Source organism: Hylobates moloch, unplaced genomic scaffold, assembly GCF_009828535.3.
Source record: "Hylobates moloch isolate HMO894 unplaced genomic scaffold, HMol_V3 SCAFFOLD_15, whole genome shotgun sequence".
Lineage (NCBI taxonomy): Eukaryota > Metazoa > Chordata > Mammalia > Primates > Hylobatidae > Hylobates > Hylobates moloch.
Window position 1 is genome coordinate 45,706,299 of NW_026652290.1, and position 18,255 is coordinate 45,724,553.

The window sequence follows — 18,255 nt, forward strand, 5'->3', positions numbered from 1 at the left end:
CCTGCTCACCACGTCTGTGTTTGGGATGGCGGCAGGCCCCCAGGCGCCTCTGGTGTCACGGCCCTGGTTCTCATATACCTCCTCCAGCACCTGGCTCTTGTTGATGTCTATGTCCAGGAGGAATCTGGGGGTAGAGAGACCCCATGTTCCCAGCACACCTCCCCGAGCAGCCCCTGGGGCCGTCTTCTGCTGGCCAAGCATTCCCATACCTGGCATCCCCACCTGCTCTGGGCAGGACAGGGCCAGCAGGGCCCGGCATGCAGGACAGAGTGGTGGGCAGGGCCCTTGGCCTGGTGCACCTTGGCCCTCTGGCACCAGGCTTAGGGGCTAGGTACCCATCTTTCTGGGCTGCCGCGGACTGGCCCTCCCAGGTGGTGTCCCCTCCAGTGAGGCCTGCCCCCTCTGGCCTTACCTTCTCTGAGGTTCCACTGTCCAGCTGTCCTGCCAGTGCCATCCCAGGGGTGGCTGGAAATTCGTCATGGGGAGGGTCTTGTTCCCCATGACATCCGAGAAGTTGGGGCAGCGATACAGCCCCTGCTGCCCCCACTGGTCTTTATACTTGGCCTGATTCTCGTACTAGGGAAGGGAAGCTTGTCAGGGTGGCCACCTCCTTCAGCACGAAGTGCGGGGACATGGGCCTCCCCTGGGCCCCCGGACTCTGGGCTGCAGGGGCATCCTAAAAATGTGGTAGCCAGGCATGAAAGGGCCATGTCCCCATTGCACAGGTGAGGGCACTGAGGCTCAGAGGTCAATCCTGCCCTGGATCACTCAGCTGGCAGAGTGGGGTGGATGCTGCATGTGTGGACAGAGATATCATAAGACATCTATGTAGTGCTTGGAGGCGCAGAGGTGGAGAGGGGTCCGGGGTGAAGAGGAGGGAGCAGGGCCTGCGTGCTCAGCAGGGAAAGTGTGGATGAAAAGGCCCAGAGGCAGCAATGGTGGGTGGTGCAGGAGAGCTGGGCTCCCCAGGGTCTGCAGTGAAGAGGGAGGAGGCAGCTGGCATCAAAGGCACCGGCCCAGTCCTCTGGTGCCCGCTGAGCACGCAGGCCCTGCTCCCTGCCCCTCACCCTGAACCCCTCTCCGCCTCTGCACCTCCAAGACCTATGGAACTGGTTAGACATATTATGATGTATCCATCTACACATGCAATTTAGACACTGCAAACGTATGTTTTAATTCAGTAAGTTAAAAAGCCTGACACTCAAATCTTATTTCCCCTCTGCTGTTCACGTGGCTTCCTGAGCCATGTCCTTCCCCCCGGGAGCCAAGGACATCTCCCTTCCTCTGGTTCTAGAGCAGTCCCTGGCCGCTGCCCGCTGCCCGCTGCCCGCCCAGTCCCCAGGTTGATGGTTCTGTGGGCAGATGCCTCAGATCCTGCTCCTCCACCATCCTAGTCCTTCACCTCCTGAGACCCCCCTGGGGCCTGCAGGGGTCCCGGGCTGCCCTGTTGGTGATGGGTGAGGCCCCTGCAAGTCAGAGCCTTGCTCACTTCACATGCTGTTGATGAACTAGGAGAAAGCTCGGAATAAACCTGCATCAGGGAGGGGGGACCAGGCCCCAGAGGTCACTTAGTCGCCCCCTTTGTCTCCACACGTGTATGGAGGATCAACAAGAGACCAGAGCTGGCAGCGTCCGAGATTGCTTTAGTCTCTGCCTCCTCCATCAGACTCTCTCCTAGCCCTCAGTTTCAGTCAGGAATTTTTTCTTCCTCTTCAGTGCAGGGCTAGTGCAGCTACACCCTCCCTCCTCACGCCAAATGCCCTGCAGGGAGGCCATCTCTTCCCTACGAGGCCACCCCACCTCCACCCCCGCATGCCTGCCCTGGCCTTGGGCTGCCGCTCACCACTCACCATCTCGGCGTACACCGCCGTGTCACCCTGGCGGAGCAGCTGCAGGTCCTTGCTGTCTGTGACATTGCCAAGCCACATGCAGACCCGGAGGTGAGCTGGGAGCACATCCTTCTGTCCTTCACCCTCTGGGTACTGAGCCAGAGGCCGATCGGTCCCACAGGGGCACTAAACACCCTGAATGCCACCCCGGCCACCCCCTGAGTGGGCTGTACCTGCCCCTTCCCCCTGAGCCCTGGAAGCAGGGCCTTCACTGAGCTGAGTGCTGGAGCTGTAAGTGAATGGCATGGAGTTCTGTTCTGCCCTTCAGAGTGGGGTGGCTCCACCCTGGGATCCATGAAGCAGAGAGCCTGGGAGTGCCTCACAGAGGGAGTAGCAGGGACGTTGATAATGGGACTGATGGACATTCCTTGTGTGCTTGTTATGGGCCGGCACTGTGCCAGTTGCCCAGTGTGCATCGTAGGCCTGGATCCTCACACCCCACCATGAGGAGGGCACGGTGATTGGCAGGCCCATTCTACGGAGCAGCACGCTGAGGGCATGGTCAGGAGTTGGCCTAGGGCCACATAGAGCCAGGATTCATGTCTCAGGGGTTCTTGTGGGATGTGAAGGACTCTGGTGGGCATGAAAGGAGGCTTGCATGTTGGTGGAGAGCAGGGCAGGTACAGTTGGGGCCAAGAAAGCTCAGAGTGTCCTTACTGTTGAGAGTATGGGCCAGAGAGAATGGATGCAGGCACAGGGGCCAGGGGCCAGGCCGCAAGGCGGCACCTTGAGGCAGTGGGGAGCCAGGGAGTCTCTGAAGGGGGAGGGAGTGGCCCCCACGTCCCCCCAGGGAGGATTAGAAGCAGGGAGGCCACTGTCACAGCCAGGGGTGGGGGTGGTGGTCAGGGTGTTTAGTCTTATTTATAGCTTGCATCTGATATGATGGGCTGGTGCCAAACCTTACAGACATTAAATATTTTGGAGATCACCCCATCACGGTGCAGGGAAGAGATGACAAGGGGCTGGACCAAGTGGCGGCCATGAGGATGACAGAGAAGGTGGATTTGTTTTCTGGTTTTGTTTTGTTTTTTTTTTTTGAGACGGAGTCTCGCTCTGTCACCCAGGCTGGAGCAGTGTCACAGTCTCAGCTCACTGCAACCTCCGTCTCCCAGGTTCAAGCGATTTTCCTGCCTCAGCCTCCCGTGTAGCTGGGATTACAGGCATGCACTACCATGCCTAGCTAATTTTTTTTGTATTTTTAGTGGAGACGGGGTTTCACCATGTTGGTCAGGCTGGGTCTCGAACTCCTGACCTCAGGTGATCCACCCGCCTTGGCCTCCCAAAGTGCTGGGATTACCTGTGAGCCACCACGCCTAGCGAGGAGGTGGATTTGGGGAACATTTAGGAGGTACATGGACTTGGCATCACCCAACATGCTGACAGCCACAGACCCCTCTCTTCCTCTGGGGACTGTTTCAACCCCATTCCACCTGGTTAAGGGACCAGGGAAACAGGCCCCATAAGGGCTGCCCTGCAAGCTCAGGGGCTCCTCTGGGGGCATTTCTCAGCCCTGTTCTCCGCTGAGGAGCCCCTGATTCCCACCTGTAGGAAGAGTGTCTGTATCTTCCCGCAGAGCCTGCCGGAGTGCAGAGCCCCGGCTGGGGAGAAGAGGATGGAGTGGGCAGGCACCTGTGCATAGGCCACTCGCTGCTCCTTGGCCACCAGCCAAATCATCACGTCAGGGAGGCCCATCTGGGGCTGCCGAGGCAGGAGAATGTCAGGCCTTGCGCAGCCGGCTCCCAGCCCTGCTCCAGGCCAGTGTGTGCAGCACCCACCTCAGGGAGCACGGCGTTGAGGCGGTACAGCCAGTCCTCCGCTGTGGCCACCATGTTCTTGGGCTTGGCTTGCTTGGCCTTTTGGGCCAGTTCCTGCAGGAGGAGGCTGCGGAGCTGCCACCTCTTCCTGTCCAGGCTGGTGGCTTTGGGCTGATAGGTCATGCAGGGCAGAGGGTGCCTGTGGCCAGGACAGGGTAGCAGGGGCTGGACCTCTCTACCGCCTCCCAGTGTCACCATTCCTGCCCTGCCTTAGGCCAGCGTGCCCCTCCTGGCCTCAAGATCCTGCCCCCATCCGCTGCTGGCCTGGCCTGGCCGGGGAGCCCTTCCCACCCTCCATAGGAAGCCTGCTCGCTGTGTGTCCAGCCCTGGGTTCTCATCCAGTCCTCTCCCACCCTCCCAGGGCCTGCAGGGAGGTGGGGCTATGTGGGCTTGTCTGGAGGAAGGGGACAGGCTGGCTTGGTAGGAGCCTCGGGTGTGGGTGTGGGGCAGCAGGGACCTGAATGGGAAGGGAGAAGCGACTCTTGGGGTTTCCTGCTGGGGAGAGGTCTGAGCAGTGCTCCTCCCCGAGGAGGGTGGGGGGAGGTAGGTGTTCAGGGCACTGCTCTGAGCCCCTAGGTCCAGATCTGGCTCAGCTCCAGGCCAGCTGTATCCCGGAGTGCCCCCACTCCTACTTGCAGTCCTCCGCCAGCTCCCTCAGCAGTTTCTCCCACTGGTAGAGGAGAGCTGGGTCCTTCAGATTCCGCGTGGATTTCAGGGTGTCCAGGTTGGCTTTCTGCCCAGCAGGAGAGAAATGGTGAGAGAGCCCGCCTCAGCATGGAGCCCAGCTGGACAGGCCATAGGGCTGATTGGCCCAAGATGTTTTCAGCCACGACCTTGGGAACTTTGAGGGATAACCTGGTGATATCAGTTCAAGGTTGTCCACAACTCCGAGGCTAGGAACCCCCCACATCCTTCCTGCTACCCAACAGAAGAAACAGGTGGCAAGAAGCTGGGATGGGATAAGACTGGGAAGCAGTGCAGAGCCCTGACCTCCACATAGGTGTGAGAAAGTCATGCCAGAGGTGCCAGCCCCAGGTGGGTCCTGAGAACTACACTCCCAACAGGCACCTGAGATCGTTTCTGATCTCACTCCTTCCAGCTTCTATGGTCTTATCTTCATGTCACCTCCATGCCTCCCCCGATCCTGCCGAACTTCAGAAACCACCACATTGCCACGGCTTTGCACGTTATTCCCTTCTACCCCCACCCAGTCCCCAACAAAATCCTATGCATTCTTCAAAACCCTGCTGATGTGTCATCTCCTTTGTGCACACCTCCTCTGACTATCCACTCTTCCTCTCCTCTCCCCACCTTCTCTCTCTGACCCTATAGCATCTGGTACCCGCATCTCCATCATAGCCCTAGTTGCACTGCACAGTCACTGCCTACATGTCTAACTTCCCTAGACAGTGAGGACAGGGGCTGTGTTTAATCATCTTTGTGTCTTCAGTGCCTAGCCCTGCTTCTGGCATGTTCTTCTCAACAGTGTGGAATGAATGCATGAATGAGCTGTGTGACCAGTTTCCTGCCACTGTGATGCAGTTTCCCAAGTCTCCCAGCCACACTCTGAACCCTTCCCAGCATCGGCTCCTGCACCACTCACCAGGCGGTCCCGAGTGAAGTGGAGGAGGTTGAGGCAGTTCATGCGGAAGCTGACGTCCTCCCAGTTGGAGGTCACGGCCACGACAGGCTTGGTGTTGTACCAGGGCACATAATGGTAGATGTTCCCTGAAACACAGAGACACATGGAGGGATGGGGTGTCTGGGGGATTCTGGGAGGTCTCTTCTCACTGTGTTCCCTCCAAGGACCTCTCTGGACCACTTCACCCTCAAAGATGCGACCTGCTAACAATGCTAACTGGAGCCCTCTAGCTGGGAGGCTGGGCTGGGGCCCAACTGAGAATGTGAGAATGTGTGCACTTTGACCCTTCATTGTCACATGGTCTTCCAGAGTCCCCAGTTTACAGTGGGAAAATCCAGGCTAGCAATGGGAAGCAGTTTCCCTGAGGTGGCACAGCCAGGCGGTCATAACGCAGGTGCCTAGCTCCAGAGCCCTGGGTTTTGAATCTGAAGCGAGATGCCAGGGGTGGGGGAACAGGGCACGCCTCTGGGTGGGACGGGGGCAGGGGGCGCAAGTGTAGATAAACACCACTGATGGGTGCCACAGACTGGGTTCCCTCACCATGTTCCTTATTGAAAGGTGGAAGCGAAACCAAACGTAAAAGATTCTGAACCGCACTGCTGCCGAGTCAGCCTTAGAGGCAGAAATCCATAGAAAACGAACACTTAACATGCAGAAAATCTGTGAGGCAGGCAGAAGCCAACGCTGTCTTTTGTTCTCCAAATTTCTGGAAAGTTCTTGGAGAACTTGTGCTTTTCTTTGGCAACTATGGGAGGAACGGGGGGCAGAAGAGAAAGCCTAGGGCTGACCAGGGTGGGCAGTCTAACAGGGACCCATGTGCTACAGACTGGCTGTGTCCCCCCCGGGAAAGGTGTACTCAAGTCCCAAACCCCAGGACATTAGCATGTGGCCTTATTTGGGCGGGGGGTGGGGGGCTTTGCAGATGTAATGTGTTAGGATGAGGTCCTACTGGAGCAGGGTGGGCCCTTAATGACTGAGGTCCTTAGAAGAAGGGAGACAGAGAGATGGCAGTTGAGTGAGGACAGACACAGGGAGACACCGTGTGAGAGAGGAGGCAGAGACTGGCAGGGTGCAGCTGCGAGCCCAGGAACACCAAGGACCACAGCAACCGCCAGAAGCCAGGAGGGAGCTATGGCCAGATTCTCCCTCAGAGCCCTCGGCAGGGATCAACACTGACACCCTGACTTTGAAATTCTGGCCTCCAGACGTGTGAAAGAATGAGTTTCTGTTGTCTAAAACCACCTGGCTTGTAGTACTTTGTTACGGCAGAGCACGAACTCCAAACCCTAAGCCGTTGGGGCCGGGGAATGAGAACTGACCCATCACACAGGAGGGGACAGTGGGGAAGCTTGCCTGTCTCCAGTGTGGCTCTCTGGGTGGAGGGGAAGAAAATCTTCCCCAAAATTTGTAGCAAGTGGGGCCTCATGGACGTTGGCATTCGGTGCTCATGTTATCTGTGTAGCCTGAAGAGTGTCTAACAAAAAATTTAATTTAAAATGGTCTCAAGTAGTTTGTTACCAGCCTGAGTAACATAGCGAGACCCTGTCTCTAATTAGCCAACCATGGTGGCTCATACCTGTAGTCCTAGCCACTCAGGAGGCTGGGGTGGGCTTGAGCCCAGGAGTTTGAGGCTACAATGAGCCGTGATCATGCCACTGCACTGCAGCCTGGGTGACAGAGTGAGACCATGTCTCAACCAATCAATAAAACAAAGTGGTCATAAATAAGTAAATAAAAATAAAGTGGTCCCTGCTTGGCAGCGTCCCAGGTAACTGGAAGAAGCAAGCCAATCCTCTCTGGAGAATGAAACTTTAGCCAGACCTCAGAGAATGCCCACAAAGTTCCAAGAAAGTGAGCAGCTGAGAACCAGTGTACATACTCCTAACCCATCAACTCCACTCCTGGGTATACACCCAAGAGAAGGGCATATACAGCATCATTGAGACACGTGGAGAAAAATGTTCATAGCGGCTCTCATCATAATAGCCAAAAGTTGGAAACAGCCAAAATATCTCTCAAAAAATCTCTTGGCCGGGTGCGGTGGCTCACGCCTGTAATCCCAGCACTTTGGGAGTCCAAGGCGGGAGGATCACCTGAGGTCTGGAGTTTGAGACCAGCCTGGCCAACATGGCGAAACTCTGTCTCTACTAAAAATATAAAAAAAGAATTAGCTGAATGTGGTGGTGGGCAGCTGTAATCCCAGCTACCTGGGAGGCTGAGGCAGGAGAATCACTTGAACTCAAGAGGCGCAGGTTGCAGTGAGCCAAGATTGAGCCACTGCACTCCAGCCTGGGCAACAGAGCCAGACTCCATCTCGAAAACAACAACAAAAAAGGGCCAGGCACGGTGGCTCACACCTGTAATCCCAGCACTTTGGGAGGCCGAGGTGGGCAGATTACCTGAGGTTAGGAGTTCAAGACCAGCCTGGCCAACATGGTGAAACCCTATCTCTATTAAAAATATGAAAATTAGCCAGGAGTGGTGGTGTGTGCCTGTAATCCCAGCTACTTTGGAAGCTGAGGCAGGAGAATTGCTTGAACCCGAGAGGCGGTGCAGTGAGCAGAGATAACGCCACTGCACTCCAGCCTGGGCAACAGAGTGAGACTCCTTCTCAAATAAATAAATAAATAAATATATAAATAAAATAAATAATCTCTCAAAAATCTCTCTCAGTAGTAGAAAAGATAAATAAATTATGGTACGTTCACACAATAGAATAACACACAGCAGTCGGTGAATGAGCTATAACTATACCCTATGTCATCTGGATCTGTGAACACACTGCACAAACAGAACAGTGAGCAAAAGAAACCAGATACAAAAGAATACACATGATATGATTTTTTATATAATAATAATAATTATTATTTTTTAAAGAGGCAGGGCACGGCGGCTGACGCCTGCAGTCCCAGTGCTTTGGGAGGCTGAGGCCAGGAGTTCAAGGCTACAGTGAACTGTGGTCATGCCATGGAGGTGAGGAGTGGCTGTGGTTGAGCAAAGTGTTTCGAGCTGCATTTATGTGTGCTTGATACTTGCTCCTTTTGATCCGAATGATCTAGAAGGCCTTGGTGGGGTGGGGTGGGCACAGGGGCCTCTGGAGTGCTCTCGCCCCATGATCTGAGTGCTATTACAAGGGCATGTTTGCTTTGTGATAATTCACTGAGCTTGACACTTTGGTTTGTGTACTTTTCCATAGGTATGTTCTACCTGAATTGAAAGTAAGAAATTAAAAAATAGTGGGGCAAAACACCGAAAATCAGTATGTAAAATACAGTGTGTCAAACATGGAAAATGCTAAGAAGAAAAGTGGGGAAGGGAAAAAGGGAGATGCCAAGTAATTTAAACAGAATGGTCACCTACGGACTTTCTACGAAGATCTGGAAGAAATCATCTAGAATGCAGCCCAGAGAGAGGACAAGATGAAAAATATGGAAGAGATTTAAAAATGCGAAGGACAGAATGAGAAGGTCCACAGAGGACAGAGTGAGTTCTGGAAGGAGATACAGTGGGGAAGAGGTAATTTTCAAAGGGAAAATATAATTTTCCGGGATTTTTGTAAGACACCAGTTTCAGACCCTGGCCTTTGAGTGAAAGACTTGAATGATAAATAAGCAGAGATGCATGCCTGGGGCTCTCAGTGTGAGGATACACAACAGCAATTTTCCTCTCCTACTCTTGGAGAACTTACAAAAGCAACAAGGAGAAGGAAAATAACTCAATTTTCAGCAAACCAAGGAGACAGATATAATCTGCAGACTCAAAATACATGTAAGGACTGCCAAAAGCAACTGTGACCACCACCGAGGCCAAGGGGTGAAGCGCAGCAGCAGCAGCCACCTGCGGGACGCGACTAGCCAGACAGACAGCGGGAAGCATGCTGAGTAGGGGCAGATTGCAGAAAGTGCCAGCAAAAACACACTCCCTGAAGGAGCTCAGGACACATATGGGGCAATGTGAGCCCGCAAACCTCAGAAAACAAGTAGAAGAGAAAACAAAAACAGAGATGGGAAGGTAACATAAGTAGTCCATGGGCGATTAGATGCTGCAGACAATTCAGTGAGGGGCATGGAAATAAGGATAGAAATAAGAAAAGTAACCGAAATGAAATGGAAAGAATAGGTCAAAAAAGGATCAGGGAGAAAATGAGAGATACAGATAAAACCAAGGAGAATCACTAAACCCATAAATGGAGCCTCTGATGTAGAAAATTAAACAATGGAACAGAGTAAGTATTTTAACATGTAACCTAGGAAAACACATGAGGAAAGGATGGTCTTTTTAACAAATGGTGCTTGAACAACTGGATATTCACATGCAAATTAATTCAAAATGAATCATACAGATAAGTGTAAGAATTAAAACTGTAAAAACTACAGGTGTGGCCAGGCGCGGTGGCTCATGCCTGTAATCCTAGCACTTTGGGAGACCGAGGCAGGTGGATCACAAGGTCACGAGATCGAGACCAGCCTGACCAACATGGTGAAACTCCATCTCTACTAAAAATAGAAAAACTAGCTGGGCGTGGTGGCACGCGCCTGTAATCCCAGCTACTCGGCAGGCTGAGGCAGGAGAATTGCTTGAATCTGGGAAGCAGAGGTTGCAGTGAGCCAAGATCACGCCACTGCACTCCAGCCTGGTGATGGAGCGAGACTCCATCTCGAAAAAAAAAAACAAAAAAACAAAACAAAACAAAAAAACTATAGGTGTGTGTCACCATGCCCAGCTAATTTTTTTAAAAATTTCTGTAGGATCTCACTATGTTGCCCAGGCTGGTCTTGAAGTCCTGGGCTCAAGTGATCTGCCTCAGCCTCCCAAAGTGCTGGGATTACAGGTGTGAGCCACCACACCCAGCCAAAACTAGAAAACTTAGAAGAAAAAATAGGAGAAAAATCTTCACAATCATGAGTTAACCAAAGAGTTCTTAGATATAACACCATAAAAGAAAAAATAAATTGGATTTTATCAAATTAAAAATGTTCGCACTTCAAAAGACACTACTAAGAAAATGAAAAGACAAGCCACAGACTATTTGCGAATGACATATCTGGTACAGGACTTGTATTCAGAATATATAATGAATTCTTACAACTCAATAATAAGAGAAACAACCCACTTTAAAAACAGGCAACACATTTGAATACAAATATCACTAAAGAAGATAAATGAATGGTTAATGAGCATATGAAAAGATGTGGCCAGGCACAGTGGCTCATGCCCGTAATCCCAGCACTTCGGGAGGCCAAGGTGGAGGAACTGCTTGAGCCCAGGAGTTCAAGAACAGCCTGGACAAAATGGAGAAACTCTACTAAAAATACAAAAATTAGCCAGGTGTGGTGGTGCGTGCCTGTAGTCCCAGCTACTCGAGATTCAGGTGGGAGGATCACCTGAGCCCTGGAAGCAGAGGTTGCCATGAGCCGTGATCGCACCACTGCACTCCATCTTGGGTGTCAGAGCGAGACGCTGTCTCAAAGAATAGAAAATAAAAATAGGCCCGAGTGCAGTGGCTCACACCTGTAATCCCAGCACTTTGGGACGCCGAGGTGGGTGGATCGCTTGAGCCCAGGAGTTTTGAGACCAGCCTGGGCAACATGGTGAAACGCTGTCTCTATGAAAAATACAAAAACTAGCCGGGCGTGGTGGCACATGCCTGTAGTCCCAGCCACTTGGTGGGGCTGAGGAAAGAGAATTGCTGGAACCCGGGGGGCGGGCAGAGGTTGCAGTGAGCTGGGATTGCCCCACTGCACTCCAGCCTGGGTGTCAGAGCAAGATTCGGTCTCAAAAAAAAAATCAATAAATAATAAAAAAAAAAAAAAAAAAAAGAAAAGATGCTCAGTGTCATTACATGAAATGCAGATTGAAACAACGATGAGGTACCACTGTGTGCCTACTATAATAAATAAAGACAGATAATAAATGAGAAACTGAAATCATCTTACATTGCTAGGAGAATATAAAATGGTGCGGTCACTTTAGAAAAGCTTGGCAGTTTCTTAAAAAGCCATTCCACTTAAAGACTTGGATACGAATATTCACAGCAGCTTTATTCTTTTGTTTGTTTGTTTGTTTGTTTTTTGAGACGGAGTTTCACTCTTGTTGCCTAGGCTGGAGTGCAATGGTGTGATCTCAGCTCACTGCAACCTCCCCATCCTGGGTTCAAGCAATTCTCCTGCCTCAGCCTCCCAAGTAGCTGGGATTACAGGCATGCGCCACCATGCCTAATTTTGTATTTTTAGTAGAGATGGAGTTTCTCCATGTTGATCAGGCTGGTCTCGAACTCCTGACCTCAGGTGATCTGCCTGCCTCGGCCTCCCGAATTGCTGGGATTACAGGAGTGAGCCACCGTGCCCGGCCAGCTTTATTCTTAATAGCTAAGAAGTGGGAACAATGCCCATCAACTGATGAATGGATTAACAAATGATGGATGGTACATCCATATGATGGAATACTATTTGGCAATGAAAAGGAATGGAGTACTGATACATGCTGCGTCATGGATAAACCTGGAAAACATTATGCCAAGTGAAGGAAGCCAGATGCAAAAGATGACATATTGTATAATTTCATTTATATGAAATATCCAGGAAAAGTAAATATGCAGAGACAAAAGTAGATTAGTAGTTGTGTGGACCTGGGGGTGGGAACAGGGGAGTGAATACAAAACAAGAGAATCCTGTGGTACGTAAATTACATCATTAAATAAATTACTAACAAAATAAGATTTTACTCATCAACATAGATGCAAAAGCCTCAACAAAATATTAGCAAGCCAATTCCAGAATGTATAACAAAGATAGGACGGGCATGGTGGCTCACGCCTGTAATCCCAGCACTTTAGGAAGCTGAGGCGAGTGGATGACCTGAAGTCAGGAGTTCGAGACCAGCCTGGCCAACATGGAGAAACCCCATCTCTACTAAAAATACAAAAATTAGCTGGGTGTGGTGGCACACTCCTGTAATCCCGGCCACTGGGGAGGCTGAGGCAGGAGTATCACTTGAACCCGGGAACCCAAGAGGCAGACCACTGCACTCCAGCTTGGGCAACAGAATGGGCAACAGAATGAGACTCTGTCCCAAAAATATTTAAAAAAAGGTATAACAAAGATAATGTAAGGTATCAATGCAATTATACTGTAATTAATTGCATGGTATATTACATATAATAAAACAATTATTTCTGTGAGGTGGCATATTATTAACTCAAAGTAGACTATGATGAGTTAAGGGTCAATATTGTAATTCCTTGAGCAACCACTAAAACTAATCCAAAGATATATATTGTCAATAGATAGAATGCAATACTAAAAACAAAACAAAAAATACCTGATGAAAACAAAAGAACATGGGAAATTCCAGTGGCCTTTTTTGTAGAAATTGTTGAGCTTATGCTAAAATAGGGAAATGGGAAGTAACCCATTTTCAACCAAAGTCCAACCCCAAGACTTGTACAATAGCCAAAATTATTTTGTAAAAGAACAACTAGGCTGGGCCCGGTGGCTCAGGCCTGTAATCCCAGCACTTTGGGAGGATGAGGTGGGCAGATCACCTGAGGTCGGGAGTTCGAGACCAGCCTGATCAACATGGAGAAACTCCATCTCTACTAAAAATACAAAATTAGGCATGGTGGTGTATGCCTGTAATCCCAGCTACTTGGGCGGCTGAGGCAGGAGAATCACTTGAACCCAGGAGGCGGAGGTTGTGGTGGATAAGGATAGGCAAATAGATCAATATGGTTAACTGATTTTCAACAAAGGTGGCAAAGTAATTCAATGTGGAACTGAATAGTCTTTCAGGCAAATGGTGCTCAACTGGTTATCTGTATAGAGAAAAATAATCTCAATTCCTCCCTCATATCATATGCAAAAATTAAGTCAAACTGGATCATAAACCCAAACAAAAAAGATAAAACGATAAAGCTTGTAGAATGAAACAGAGGAGACAATTTTCATGATCTTGAGACAGATATTTCTTAGACCACATAATGTACTAACTATAAAATTAAAGATAATCAACAGGGCTGGGCGCGGTGGCTCACGCCTGTAATACCAGCACTTTGGGAGGCCAAAGGGGGTGGACTGCTTGAGCTCGGGAGTTTGAGACCAGCCTGGGCAACATGGTGAAATCCCATCTCTATGAAAAATTAGCTAGGTGTGGTGGTGCTAGCCTGGGCCACATGGTGAGACCCTGTCTCCATAAACAATTTTAAAAATAGGCTGGGCACAGTGTCTCAGGCCTGTAATCCTGGCACTTTGGGAGGCCAAGGCGGACAGATCACTTGAGGTCATGAGTTCAAGGCCAGCCTGGCCAACGTGGCAAAACCCCATCTCTACTAAAAATACAAAAATTAGCCGGGCATGGTGGCAGGCCCTGTAATCCCAGCTACTTGGGAGGCTGAGGCAGGAGAATCGCTTGAACCTGGGAGGTGGAGGTTGCAGTGAGCTGAGATTGCACCATTGCACTCCCTCCTGGACAACAGAGCAAGATTCCATCTCAAAAAAAAATTAATTAATTTTTTTTTTAAAAAGGCTGGGCAATATCAAATACTGGTGAGAATGTAGAGTAATAGGAATTCTCATACCATGCTGAGGAGAGTGTAATTTGGTATAATCACTTTTGCTTTGAGTTTCTTTTCCACTCCTAGGTATATAATTTAGAGGAAGTCTTGCACTTGTAACCAGGAGACATGCACAAGAATGTTTATAACAAAATTATTATAATAGCAAAAAAAGATACAACCTAAATGCCTACATATACCACACACTTTGTGGTATAAGCACACAGTGGAATTTATGCAGAAGTGAAAATGAACTGCAGTACACATACCCACGTACAAAGTTTAACGCTGAGCAGAAGATTTTTAAGACAGATGAATACAGACCGAAAGAGCCCATTTATGTAAAATATAAAAACAGTATCATGTTTAGGATTTCATTCATAGGTGAAGAATTAAAAAGAAAAGCAAGAAGGTAATTAATACAAGAGTCAGGGTCATGGTTACTTCTTGGGTAAAGGAATCTGGGAAGAGCAAACAGGGACACTTTCTAAGATGCTGATAGTTTTCTATATTTTAAGCTGGGTGGTGAGTTCATGGGTACTCATTTTTTTTTTTTTTTTTTTAGTTTTTGGTTAAACATGGTCTCACTCTGTCACCCAGGCTGGAGTGCAGTGGTGCGATCTTGGCTCACTGCAACCTCCGCCTCCCAGGCTCAGGTGATCCTCCCACCTCGGGCTCCCTCATTTTATTATTCTTCTTTAAACTATACATACGCATTTCATATGCTTTTTTTCCTATTTCATAATACAAAAATCAAGTAGACATGCTAAGTGAAAGCCATTCACAAAGAACCACATATTATATGTTCCATATATGATATGTATGGAATAGGAACATCTACAATCACAGAAAGTAGATGGCCGGGTGCGGTGGCTCATGCCTGTAATCCCAGCACTTTGGGAGACCAAGGTGGGTGGATCACCTGAGGTCGGGAGATCGAGACCATCCTGGCTAACATGATGAAATCCCGTCTCTACTAAAAATACAAAAGATTAGCCAGGCGTGGTGACACATGCCTGTAGTCCCAGCTACTCGGGAGGCTGGGGCAGGAGAATCGCTTGAACCCGGGAGGCGGAGGTTGCAATGAGCCAAGATCACACCACTGCACTCCAGTCTGGGCAACAGAGAGACACTCTGTCTCAAAACAAAACAAAACAAAAAAACAAAAAGAAAGATTAGTGGTTGCCTATAGGGCTGGGGAGGTGGGAGATAAACGGGGGGTGACAGCCAATGGGCATAGGGTTCCTTTTCCAGATGAGGAAATGTTCTAAAATTGATTGTGGTGATGGTTGTACGACTCTGTGAATATATGAAAAAACTATTGTACAAACTTAAATGGGCGAATTGTATGGCTTGTGAATTATATCTCAATAAAGCTTTTTTAAAAGACAGTTAGGGAAGTGGGTTGCCCAGAAACGCTCAGAATGGGTGATGAGATGGTAAAGATGAAAAAGATGAAAGTGAGACGGCAGTGCTCTGCAGCAGTGGTTCTCAAACTGGAGCATGCACCCCAGTCACCTGGAGGGCTTGATAAAACACAGACTGTGGGGCCTCTTCCCCAGGTTATTGGATTCTCTAGGGCTAGTGTGGGGTCAAGAATCTGCATTTCTAACAAGTTTCCAGGTGATGCGGATGCTGCTGGCCCAGGGCTTGCTCTCTGAGAGCCGCTGCTCTACAGTGCCTAATATAGGTGTGCAATAAGTATATATTGGATGAGTGAATGAATGGCTGGAGGGGTAGTTGGTTGGATGTTGGGGTAAGTGGGTGGGTGGGAGTTGAGTGGCTGAATGGATGGATAAAAAATAGATGGATGCGGCCAGGCACGGTGGCTCACGCTTGTAATCCCAGCACTTTGGGAGGCAGAGGCGGGCGAATCACGAGGTCAGGAGATCGAGACCATCCTGGCTAACACAGTGAAACCCCGTCTCTACTAAAAATACAAAAAATTAGCCGGGCATCGTGGTGGGAGCCTGTAGTTGCAGCTACTCGGGAGGCTGAGGCAGGAGAATGGCCTGAACCCGGGAGGCGGAGCTTGCAGTGAGCCCAGATTGTGCCACTGCACTCTAGCCTGGGCGACAGAGCGATACTCTGTCTCAAAAAAAAAAAAAAAAAAAAGATGGATGCATGAATTGGTGGGTGGAGGATGGATGGATGAGAGGTGTTTCAGAGTAGGGGAAAAGATGGGGTTGGTGAAGTTGTAGTGTGGGAAGCAGTGTAGAGAAGGACTTCATGTCAAGACCTAGTTTCGACTCTTGGGTTCACCACCTGCTAGCTATTCAGTTTGGCAAATGACTTCACCTCCCTGAACCTCATTTTTTCATGTGTGAAATATAGGTAAAGAATGCCTGTGAATCTTCCATGAGCTAACACCCCTGAGAGAGCCTAGCACAGGGCCTGGCATGCAGTGGCTGCTCTCTACTCTTTGCCTGAATCTGACAATTACCATCATATATCACTGGGCTGTACTGCGTGCTTGAGACTAGAGGCTTGTAATTCAGGTCCATCTTGTTCCCATAGTGACCAATGCTGACCTCGAAATGGATCAGGTCTTCAAAGTTGGGCATCATGGTACAGGAGAGGAAGATGACGCACAGCCCATACTTTTGGCGGTTCTGGTGCTTCTAAAACAATAAGCGCCCCCACCCCCCATCCCCAGTACATAAGCCAAGGGTTATATTGACGGGCGGGGAGGCAAGGATGAGGTACTTTTTCTTTTAAAGCCATCTTCCCTTCTCTCCCTCTCAAAGGCCTTCAGAGGCTCCCTCGCACCTGGCTGATCCAGGGCAGTTCCTCTAGGACTTCCATCACCTGGCCCCTCCACCCAGCCAGCTGTGGCTCCCTCCCTTCCTGAAATCAGGTGGCTGGGGAGGGGGGTGGTCTCCTCCCTTGTTAGGGTAGGCTCTGAGTTGAGCCACCCCATCCCCATTCCAAGTAGAGATGCTTCCTCCTTTTTGCCTAAACCCTTTCTCTCAGAAGACACAATGTGGATAGGGGTGTTGAACCTTCCCACTTCCTGCTCCAGCTGCCCACTATCCCCCCAAATTCGGCTGTTCTCACCAAGTGCTTGCTTGGGCTTCCTGTCCATTGTATCAGCCCCTCGTTTCCGTTGCCAACCTCTGCCCCATTCTTGTATTCCCCCAGTCTGTTCACTAGCTCAGGTTTCCCCTATTGAAAAAAATAACTTTCCCTCTCCCATCTGAACCCCTATTTAGCTACCACCTGTTCTCATTTCCTTTCACATTAAAAAAATTTACTTTTGAGGCCGGGCGTGGTGGCTCACGCCTGTAATCCCAACACTTTGGGAGGCTGAGGCAGGTGGATCACGAGGTCAAGAGATCGAGACCATCCTGGCCAATGTGGTGAAACCCCATCTCTACTAAAAATACAAAATTAGCCGGGTGTGGTGGTGGATGCCTATAATCCCAGATACTCAGAAGGCTGAGGCAAGAGAATTGCTTGAACCCAGGAGGTGGAGGTTGTGGTGAGCTGAGATTGCCTCATTGCACTCTAGCCTGGGCAACAAGAGCGAAACTCCATCTCCAAAAAAAAAAAAAAAATTTACTTTTTTTTTTTTAGAGATGTGGTTTCACTATGTTACCCAGGCTGGTCTCAAACTCCTGGGGCTCAAGTAATCCTCCTATCTCAGCCTCCCACGCCCTGCTTTTCAATCAGGTTTCTTAGAAGGTTTGTCTCTGTGCACTGGCTCCTACCTCTCCCTCCCATCTATGGCAGCCCAGCTTCTCTCCTGACCCAAGGCTACTGACATCTTCCTAATAACCAGCAGATATCTCTCAGTCCTCGCCCTTTCTCTTTGCCACATTCGAGATTGCTGGTCACTCCTTTCTGCAAATCTCCACTCCCGAGTCCGCCTCTGCAGGCTCCTGTCCAACCTCTTCTGCAAATCCCTTCTCTTTCACCTGCCTCTTAGACTGTGGCATCCTCATAGCCTTTCATTCCACCTACTCTCCTTGGGCAATTTCTTCACTACCACAGGTTCAAACCTTGGTGTGTTGATGTCACATCCCTGTGTCTAGCAGGCTCCAAAGCTGGTCTATGTGGATGTCTCACATCACATGTCAGAGATGGGTTTCATCATTTCCCTCATACCTGTTCCTTCTTTAGAGAGCCCACCTTGGTGCATCGCACCCCTGACTACCTCGTCACCCATGGCAGAAAATGGGCCTCAGTTAGCGGAGTCAGCCTCACTTCTTACGTTCTGTTGGTCACTGGCTCTGGCCATTCTGTTTCCAAAGGGTCTCTGAAACCTACCCACCTCATCTCTAGCTCTCTGCCAACAAGGCTGTATTCCTGTTTCTCTTGACTGGGTGACCCCAACTTACTCTCCTCCAGTCTATTGTT

At 49.8% G+C, this 18,255-nt stretch overlaps 1 protein-coding gene across 13 annotated transcripts in view; it reads right to left on the reverse strand.

The window, feature by feature from the left end:
* FER1L5 (fer-1 like family member 5) overlaps window positions 1–18,255 on the reverse strand; it is a 63,374-nt gene that overhangs the window by 15,190 nt on the left and 29,929 nt on the right. For 12 of the 13 annotated variants that reach the window (XR_009210078.1, XR_009210079.1, XM_058428947.1 and 9 more), the window contains 8 exons: window positions 16,340–16,517; window positions 5,307–5,431; window positions 4,336–4,436; window positions 3,665–3,842; window positions 3,432–3,587; window positions 1,851–1,982; window positions 413–576; window positions 10–124 (listed from right to left, as the gene is read on the reverse strand). Coding sequence is in view for 11 of the 13 variants with exons in the window: in XM_058428947.1 (XP_058284930.1) it covers window positions 10–124; window positions 413–576; window positions 1,851–1,982; window positions 3,432–3,587; window positions 3,665–3,842; window positions 4,336–4,436; window positions 5,307–5,431; window positions 16,340–16,517 (1,149 nt within the window). In the remaining 2 variants the exon portion in view is untranslated. The remainder of the gene's footprint in view (window positions 1–9; window positions 125–412; window positions 577–1,850; window positions 1,983–3,431; window positions 3,588–3,664; window positions 3,843–4,335; window positions 4,437–5,306; window positions 5,432–16,339; window positions 16,518–18,255) is intronic. The other variant, XM_058428952.1, reaches the window with a different exon arrangement.